At 51.2% G+C, this 9,563-nt stretch overlaps 1 protein-coding gene across 5 annotated transcripts; it reads left to right on the top strand.

Moving 5' to 3' along the window:
* The first annotated feature begins 602 nt into the window (after nt 1-602).
* LRATD2 (LRAT domain containing 2) lies at nt 603-9,054 on the top strand. 5 transcript variants are annotated; one of them, XM_033155851.1, is made up of 2 exons: nt 603-1,066; nt 7,167-9,054. In XM_033155851.1, exon 2 carries the CDS (start codon nt 7,169-7,171, stop codon nt 8,051-8,053), a length of 885 nt encoding a protein of 294 aa, XP_033011742.1. In that variant the 5' UTR covers nt 603-1,066; nt 7,167-7,168; the 3' UTR covers nt 8,054-9,054. The 5 variants fall into 5 exon arrangements, with proteins under 5 accessions (XP_033011742.1, XP_033011740.1, XP_033011741.1 ...); XM_033155849.1 differs by having other exon boundaries at nt 604-1,066; nt 7,164-9,054; XM_033155850.1 differs by lacking the exon at nt 603-1,066 and adding an exon at nt 1,079-1,230 and having other exon boundaries at nt 7,164-9,054.
* The last annotated feature ends 509 nt before the right edge of the window (nt 9,055-9,563 follow it).

Genomic DNA, 9,563 nt, shown 5'->3' with positions numbered 1-9,563 from the left:
GAAAACCACAGGAGGGGAGAGTGCTGCTGTGCTCGAATCCTGCCTACTGGTTTTCCCACGGACATCTAGGAAAACAGGGTGCTTAACTAAATGGGCCATTGGTAAGGGTGCCAACTTGAATAAAACATTGGGGGGGGGACAGGTAAGCCCCGTCCTGCATAATCAATCACAAGACCCGGTGCACACATACCATTTAAATGGCAATGCCCGTCAACTTTGGGGAACCTGGTCCCCTCAAATATTTTAATGGGGGGAACGCAGGGACCTCAGCCCCCTAGGAGTTAACTATGTAATGGCCTGATCCAGCTTCTCATGTGCTTACAAAGCAGTCTGCCTCTACCCTCCGCTCAATTTCCCGTTAAAGGCACAGGCGGCGCGGCTGGGCTTTTGTTTTTTAAAGTTGGCAACCTCCGCACCAACTCGGTACTTTCCGATTCTGACTGCATACGGCTCGGTTTTTTTTTTTCCCTCTGAGCAGCACATCCCCATGAAAAAAAAATTAAAACAACGCACAGAGATACGCACACCAACGGCTGCTTTAACTCCTCCTCCTCTCTCCCCCCCCCATCTTTGCCCGCCCCCAAACCAAAGCTCCCTCCACTGGCTGCGATCGGCGCTGCGCGCACCGAGCAGGGCGCACGAAGGAGGAAGCGGCGAAGCGCCACCAAAGACGCGCGACTTTGGTGCGTTTGGGGAACAAAAAGCGAGCGGGCGGGAAAGCGCGCACCCGCCTCCCTCCTGTGAGAGCCGTGCCTTTAAATGCTGGGGGCTGAGCGCTCGCCGGGGACTCCAGCGCCCGCCTCGCTCTCTCCAGCCACCCGCTCCGGCTCCCGCTTGTTGCTCAGGCCGGCTGGCGAGGCGGGCGCGCGGCGCACAGCCGGAGCGCACAGCGCGGTGACCATGAGCCACCTGCGGCCGGCCTGAGCTGGAGGGGGGAAGCCACAACTCTCTGTTGGCTGTTGCTCCCCCCAAGGGGGGGGGGTGACACGAATAAAATCCCTCCAGCCTTCAGGGACAAGGCGGACTAACCGGCTTCCCAGGAACCTCGCAGCAGCGCCGTCGCTTGGTAAGTTTCCAGCGCCGTCGCCACCACCAGCAGCCGCACTCCGGACGGAGGAGGAGGAGGAATAGGAGGAGCGGGGGAAGGTATGGGGAGTGGATCAGGTGACGGCAGCCAGGCACACCTGGGCTGATCTCCGGCTTGTTTGTGCAGAGAAGGCGGCGGGAGAGGTGAGTGGCTCTCGCTGGCTGCTGCTGGCTGCTCGCGTCTCTCTCGGGCTGTAGCTGGGCAACCTGGTGGCCGCCGGCAACCCGCCCCGCCCCTCCTCCCCCCACCCCATCCCCCAAAAAACTTTGATCGCTGGAGGAAGAATGTGATGGAGGAGCGCGAGGGGGACAGCAGCTCGCCGAGAAAAAGATCCCGTTGGGAAAACTCCCCGCGAATCAATAAATAAACGAAGGTGGCCGGTTACTGGGCTGGGCTTTCAGCGTGTTCTCTAGCAAACACGCCCTTTAAACCCAACAGCCTCGTGGGCAAAGTTAGCCCAGACGTGGAGTGGCATTTTAAGGCTTTGGTTATCCTTCGGGTGCTTTCCAAATCAATTCGGGAAGAAGCGCTTCAGTAACGCTGTAAGAGTCCCGTTTGCATTTTATATACTGTATATAGAAGAAGAAGAAAAACGCTGATAGGAGAATGTGTGTCTTGCCCCTTAAGAGTCCTAAATGTTTGGAATGAAGTCTTACTGAATGAAATTGGACTTCATTCTCTCAATAAGAGTGTAGGCTGGTGGCCTTTGACAAGGGGCTGTTCCAACCTCAGCCTCTCATCGGCAATATGGAGAGGGTTGTCGGATGAACTGATTAGATGATGATGGTCTGTGCCGGTGGTTCCTAATTAGCTAAGTCCCTGGACCCCGTTTTTCAAAAGCCAAGCCATGGACCCCCTGTTTTTGAACTTTTATATATATTTCTTGGGTAGTTTCGTTATGTGAATAGTACCACAGTAGCCCCGCCCCCCCGTGGGTTATGCAAACTCCCAGCTGGGAACCCACTGGTGTATGGGAAGTGCTTTGGAGACTCGGGAAGAGTGATTGAAATGCAGAATTTTAATACTGGCATTTAATTGCCATTTCTACTGCTGCTTATTTTTTCATGTCCTTATCTGCTCTTCAGAGACATAGGAAGTTGCCTGGGATGGTTTGGTCATCTAGGTCAGTGTTTTTCAACCTTTTTTGGGCAAAGGCACACTTGTTTCATGAAAAAAATCACGAGGCACACCACCATTAGAAAATGTTAAAAAAATTAACTCTGTGCCTATATTGACTATATATAAAGTAATTATCTTGAATTTTTCAATTTTTCCCACGGCACAGCAGGCAACATCTCGCGGCACACTAGTGTGCCGCGGAACAGTGGTTGAAAAACACTGATCTAGGTCAGTATCATTTACAGTGACATTGCCACCCTTCCTGGAGATACCAGGGACTGATCATCATGAGACCTGAGGTGCTTTTCCACTGAGCAGTCACCCTTCCTCTGTCTAGCCGCTGTCAGAAGTGGGGTGATGAAGCAGGCAGATAGGCCCTCCGCCTGATACAGTAGGATCCTTCTGATGCAAGAGCAGCGTTTGCATCTTGGGTCCCTTCAGCTCTGCTTGGCCTTCTCGCAGGAGTCAGTAGATGGAATGATGCAGACATCGGAACTCTGTGCAGCAAGAGTCAAAGTGAGATTTTGCTCGCAAGTTAAGTGTGCCTGGGGCTGGAGCCTGAAACTTACCCTGGCTTGCCTCTGACTGTGTGGAGAGCTGATCATCATCTCTAACCTCTAGCCTTGCTGTGTTCTATGATCCCCCTGGGTTTCTGAGGCCTTGCCAGAGCATGGTATTGATCTGTCTTTGAAATAAGCCAGGCACATTTTGTACCTAACTTCTATTGGCCACTTGTGACCAAGTGAAGATGGCTGGGTGCCAGGATGGCACCTGGCATCTCCACCATCTGGAGGTGCATGTCTGGGGATCCTTGGGTCTGGGTTGTTTTCACACACGAGCAACACATCTTGTGGAATTCAATCAGTTCTATTTTATCTCCGCTATCGGAATGAATTTCAGGAACCAAAATGCTTTTAATGTGCAGCCTGAGCAGTGAACAACATTCTAATTAACTGTTGTCTTCACTTATCCCACCCAACTGCCCTGCTCACACTTGTGAAGGATATTCCTATGTTATGGATGGTCCTTGTCACCATTAAGAAAAAGAGGCCGGAATAGGCCAATATATATATGGACTGTCCCTGGATCAAGTGACTTTTTTTCTTGAAGTTCAACGTTGTCATCTGAACTAGCCAGATATTTAATTGAGCATCAATCACAGCCAGTGCTTCATTTGAAAAATTAGAGCAGTCTTTCCCCCAAAATGCCAACTAGGCGTTCCATTTTGGTGACTGGCAACCCTGATTTAAGGAGCCATTTGGCGCCTAGCTATCTGACTTTCTAACACTGGCTATTGATGCTTGCCACAGGGCCAAAAAAAAAAAAGGACAACTGACTTCCTTCATCAGAGCCACCACAGAGTAGATGTTGGTGTGACTGCAAGGCTAGCTTTGTAATGCAGTAGAACCTTTTTGCTTTGTGGAACTGTTCCAGAGCTCCTCTTCTGGTGGTGCTATGGGAAGTAGGAACAAAGGGTTGTTTTGTTTTGGCGACTCTGTTGTTGCGGGTTTTGCTTTGACTCCCAGGTTCTTTAAATAAAATGCTCAGGTTTATGGCTAGCAGCCCTTGTCCTTTCTGGTTCCTCTCCTTACTCCGATAGCTTCAGATGTAGGCTGCTTGTTAAGATTAAGGAGCCTGTCGCTTTGCTCCTGTTACTCTATAGCAGGGTTTACCAAACTTGGGCGTCCAGCTGGTTTTAGACTACAACTCCCATCACCCCTAGCTAGCAGGACCAGTGGTCAGCATTGATGGGATCTGTAGTACAAAAACCACTGGAGAGACCCAAGTTTGTGAAACCCTGTTCTATAGGCATAGGTATACTGTGGCCCTCTGGACATTCCTGGACTGCAGCTCCCATCACCCTTGATCACTGGGACTGATGGTAATTGGAGTCCAGCAGCATCCAGAGGGCCACAACTTTGCCAACTTTGCTATAAAGCTGTGTTTCCCAATCCCGGGTCTTCAGGTGTTTTGGGACTACAATTCCCATCATCCCTTGCTAGTTAGAAATGGTGGGAGTTGCTCGAAAATTGCTAGAGACCCAAGTTTTGGAAACACGGCTGTAAAGTAACATGGCATGCTGATATTATCTCATTTAGCAACAATGAAATTGAGACAAGCATCCTCTCAGCTTTCATCCTTTCCAAAGAGTGGCAAATGATTTGGGGGGGGGGGTGGTAGGTGGAAGGGAGAATAATCATGGCAGCGGTTGGCTTTTCGTTTCTTTTACCACATTTGAATGGTTTTACACAAAATTGACATTAATCAGCTCCAACAAAACCTGCAGAGTGTTGCATGTGTGCATCAGTCACATATAAGGAGGAAAATCTGTGCAGGGACACTGTCAAATAACTGAATCACAGGATGCAGTGCCAAGACTTCAGCTGCCCATAGCTTCTCCATAAGCAAGCAGCTGGCGGTCTGACATCAGCATCACTTCTGTTTGCATAGCTGATAAATGGGAGCCATCCCTTGTCAAAGCGGCTGGGTTTAATTTGGCCTCCCAACAAACCTTCTGCATTGTGTTAAGTACTTGCTTTGTGTGCTCTTCAGCCAAGGCAGCAACCCTAGGCAGGTAGCAGAGTGGTACACTTTCAGGCTCTCACCTGTTGTGCGATGTCTAGTCCTTCCTAGAGAGCCAGTGTGGTGTAGTGGTTAAGAGCAGTAGACTCATAATCTGGTGAACCGGATTCGCGTCTCCGCTCCTCCACATGCAGCTGCTGGGTGACCTTGGGCTAGTCACACTTCTTTGAAGTCTCTCAGCCCCACTCACCTCACAGAGTGTTTGTTGTGGGGGAGGAAGGGGAAGGAGAATGTTAGCCGCTTTGAGACTCCTCCAGGTAGTGATAAAGCAGGATATCAAATCCAAACTCCTCCTCCTCCTCTTCTTCTTCTTCTTCTTCTTCTTCTTCTTCTTCTTCTTCTTCTTCTTCTTCCTGTCATCGTAGGTTCATCACATGTCTCTCTGTTGCATTGCAACTCCCTTCTCTTCTAACAGGTGGGGAAACTTCTTGTTACCTGAGCTTCCTTTCCCAGCATCCTTCATACCATGTGATACTTCCTTAAGTCTGTTTCCTGCTACAGTTGGAACTGGATGAAACTGCACACACACACACACACACACACACACACACACACCCTATAGTTTCCAAACCGATTTGCATCTCATCCTACACACCCCCATGTTTTCTGTAGCAACCCCTCTTGGCTGCTCATTTTATCCTTTGCACCATGTCTTCTTAATGTGGTCTTAGGGAGCCTAGATGAGGCATTGAAATGCCGAGGTGTGTGTGTGTGTGTGAGATAATTATGGGGCAAACAGATGGGGGAATGCGACCCTCTCCTCTCCTGCTGAGGTCTTTAGCAAAATCCCTTTTCTAGCATTGGTGTTTGCTGGGGAGGGGAATCCACCCCCAGCCTCTCCTCCCCACCCCCCACCCTGCACAACTCATGCTTGTTGCATTTTTATAAAACAGCCGTTTCAGCACAAAGACATATTTAACATCCTGCCTAGTTCAAGCCTGAAATATCTTTCTTCAACAACTCTGTTCTGTGCATAACCAAAAATATTCCTTCCTCTTGTCACTAGTTTGCTCTTTTGTTTTCCCCTCCCCATTCTCTTTAGACTTGCCTGTGCAGTATGGGGAGCTTTTATCCTGTTCTGCAGGTACATTTCCAGATCAAGGGGTTAGGGGAGGTGCTCAGCCACCTACACACAAGTGTTATAGCAAATGCTTTGCATGTCTAAGATCTCCAGTGCAATCTCTGGCATTTCGGCTTAAGAAATCTCAAGTAGCAGAGCTGCGAAAGATCCTTGGCTTTAGGCCCTACAAAGCTGCTGTTTGTCAGGGTAGAGGTGCCCTGGGTTTAAATGGTCCAGTTCGGTATAGGTTGGACGTGAGAGTGGTCACTAAGCAGTGTAGGGAGGGCAGAAACAGATTGTGGATTTAGATATCCAAGGCTGCAGCTCCCAGGGGCTCCTTTTCATTAAGGTGGGGTGGAAATTGGGGGTCAAGTTACACAAAATTGTCTTTTGTACATGTGTATGATTGCTAGATTAGGGGTGGTTAAGTTCCGGCTGTCGAGCTGATTTTGCTGGACTAAAACTTGCCCCGGCCAGCAGGCCCAATGGTCAGGGATGCTGCGAACCCTAGTCTAGCATCAACTGGAGGGTAACAGGTTCCCCCATGCCTGAACTAGAGACACTGGGGAGGTTGTAACATGGGGGGGGGGAGAGAGAGAGAGCTCAGGCTTGGTGGCTGAATTTGGCCCTGCATGTCTTTCAACCTGGCCCTCAGGGCTCTCTCCAGAGCACCAGCCCAGCTTCATGTCCTTATGGGGTGGTTTTGTCCACTGGCGGAGTAAGAGGAGTGCGGGGGGAGCACACCACCCCCAACAGTGCAATCCCGGTGGGGTGCCATCGTGGGTACCCCCCACCCACACTGGGTGCCACGCCACTGCAGGCAGCATGCCACGCCCCCAGGACACGCATCATGCCCCTGCGGGCAGCGCGTCATGCCCCAGGTATGTGCGCCAGCCCCACCCCCACCTGCTTTCCACACACACACACACACACCCGGTGCCAGAACATGAAGCTCCGCCGCTGGTTTTTCCTAGCTGGAATGTCTCCTTGGATAATGCCTCTTGCTCAGTTGGATGAAGAAGCAAGTGCAGAAACTAGCTGATTGGATAAGGGTAAAATTCGTACCTGTTGCCCTGCTCTCTTCTGCCTGTGGCCCTGTTCATCGCTAGCATGTGGCCCCTGAAATGTTGTCCAGAAAGAACCCTCGGGTTGGAAAACATCCCCCCCACTTTTGCCGTAAGAGTTGCAGTATTGTGATAAATGGCCATGCAGTTCTGCAACCTGTGAAGTGAGGGACGAGCTTTTTGGGGGGGGGGGTCTCTTTTGGGGATTCCGCCTGCACTAATGCCTCTCTTGGTTTTTTTCCCCCTTCAGCAGGCATGGGGAACCAAGTCGAGAAGCTGACGCACTTAAACTACAAGGAGGTTCCCACCACAGACCCGACGGGCATGGACAGGGACGAGGGCCCCCGGATTGGGGTCTCCTACATATTTTCTAACGACGACGATGACGTGGAGCCTCAGCATGACTCTGTGGCGCCCGAGCTCGGCGGAGAGCGCCCCGCGCCTCAGCCGTACGACCCCCGGCTTCACGAAGTGGAATGTTCCATCTATTACCGCGATGAGTGCATATACCAGAAAAGCTTCTCTGGGGATGCGACGATGCCCGACGGGGTGGAGGGAGGAGGAGGGGGCCAACTGGCCACCTACACCCCAGAAAACCTTTTGAACCGGTGCAAGCCTGGGGACGTGGTGGAGTTTGTCTGCCAGGCCCAGTACCCTCACTGGGCGGTCTACGTTGGGGATTTCCAAGTCGTGCACCTGCACCGATTGGAGGTAGTGAACAGCTTTCTGACCGACGCCAGCCAGGGCCGGCGGGGGCGCATTGCCAACCAGCTGTACCACTACAAGCCTCTGAGCCCGGCCACGGTGGTGCGGAACGCTCTTGACCAGGTGGGCTGCAAAGACCGGGACCTCAGCTGGAGGAACTCGGAGTGCTTTGCCGCCTGGTGCCGCTACGGCAAGCGCGAGTTCAAAATCGGCGGCGAGCTGCGGATAGGCAAGCAACCCTACCGCTTGCAGATCCAGCTGGGCGAGAAGCGCAGCCACACGCTGGAATTCCAGAGCCTGGAGGACCTCATCATGGAGAAGCGGAGGAACGACCAGATCGGGAGGGTGGCTGTCCTCCAAGAACTGTCCAGCCACCTGCAGCCGGCCGAAGACGGCGACGGCAAGGGTCCCGGGGCCCAGACGGCCAACGAGTAAGCGGTTGGCTTGCACCGCTGGGCCCAGCCTGGGTGACTCGATTCAAACCGAAGGCGGAGAAACTGAGCTGTTATAAGCCCCTTGGGGCTGCTTCAGGGCGGCTTCACTCCAATCACATGTGAAGGGAAGTGAGGGGGGGGGAGAGCTGATTAAGTGTCTGTGCTTTAGCACTTAACTCCTTCCGCGCTTGGTAGAACCAGCAAATTTATTTTTTTATTTTGTTTGATATTTTTTTTTGGTCAAGGGTTAAAACTCAGGGAGATCTTCCTTCCTCTCTGTTCTGGCATGGTTTTCTCTCCCCCCAGCCGGCTCCAAGTCTTCTTCCTCGTGCTTTTAGCTCCTGCAGCTTCAAATTGGGTGAAGTCCAGTGGCTCTCGGCTACATGATTAAAATGCGGAGCCTGGAAAGTTCCCCTCTGCTGTCTGTTTCCCCCTCCTTTACCTCCTAGTTTGCATTGGTATTTCTGGAATCTTATTTCAGTCCTGGCCTCCCCAACCTCCCCTGCCCCCATCCCTCCAAGGATCTAATGGCTAAATCACTGTTAACGCTGTGGAATGGGGTTGTTGGCCTGTTTGCATCGGCTCCTTAATAAAGAGAAGCCAGCCTTTGGAAGGCTGTGGGGTGGAGGCTCCTGAGTCCCCTCTGTGCGATCTCTGAAAGGAGCCCCTGTTATTAGACTCCTTCTCCCATCATCCCTGCCCATTGGCCATGTTGGCTGGGGGATGATGGGAGTTGGAGTCCTGCAACACCTAGAGGTGCTACTGGTTCCGCATCCCTGGTGTAGGAGGACGGTTGCAACTTCTTTTCATTTTTAACCGAGGAACCTAAAATATGTTGGCAGAAAGTGGCTGAAAGCAATAGGCTGTTGTTTCCTGGTAGCAGGACAGATTTCCTTCGGGTGCTACTGAAATGGTTGGCAAAGCTTTCCCTTGAATTCTGTTGAGCCATATGACCCACTTTCAATATATCTCACGGGCTAGTTGTTGGGGGTTTTTTTGGTGGGGGGGGGGGAATCATACTGTTTTGGTGGCAGTGGGAGAAGGATTAAATCCACTTGGCACCATTGGGATGTGAATTGGCTTTCATAGCCACATACTGTTTGGGCACGTCTATGTTATTGCAAAATGTAAATTAATTTTACACAATTTAATTGCACACTAGGAACTGATAGCTCTTCCCCCCTTTTAAGGTCTCTGGGTCCTTGGGTAGAGTCCAAAGTTTCTGGGTTTGCATGGCAGTTGGCTTGGAGGGCAGACGTACACTGATTTAATTGCTTTTGGAGATCAGGATCTTGGTGATTTGGAAGAAACTGGCTGTCTTGCTCAGTTTGTATTGTAATTTGGTTTGCTTATGAAATTGATTTCAGGATCCCAGGAAAACTGTTTCTGAAAGGTTGGGTTCCCCCCCCCCACCCTTCTCCTTTGTACCTCGGTAAACTCTGCAGATTGTAGAAAACCCTCTCCCTTTCTGAGTAGCGGATTGGCAGTAGACTAGACTTACCTCTTGCCTG

The sequence above is a fragment of the Lacerta agilis genome, chromosome 7, assembly GCF_009819535.1.
Source record: "Lacerta agilis isolate rLacAgi1 chromosome 7, rLacAgi1.pri, whole genome shotgun sequence".
In the NCBI taxonomy this organism is placed as follows: Eukaryota; Metazoa; Chordata; class Lepidosauria; order Squamata; family Lacertidae; genus Lacerta; species Lacerta agilis.
This window is presented reverse-complemented; position numbering and strand designations above follow the sequence as displayed.

What these genes read in the sequence shown, in the direction of transcription:
- LRATD2 (XM_033155851.1), top strand. Translation starts at nt 7,169, where the DNA reads ATGGGGAACCAAGTCGAGAAGCTGACGCACTTAAACTACAAGGAGGTT.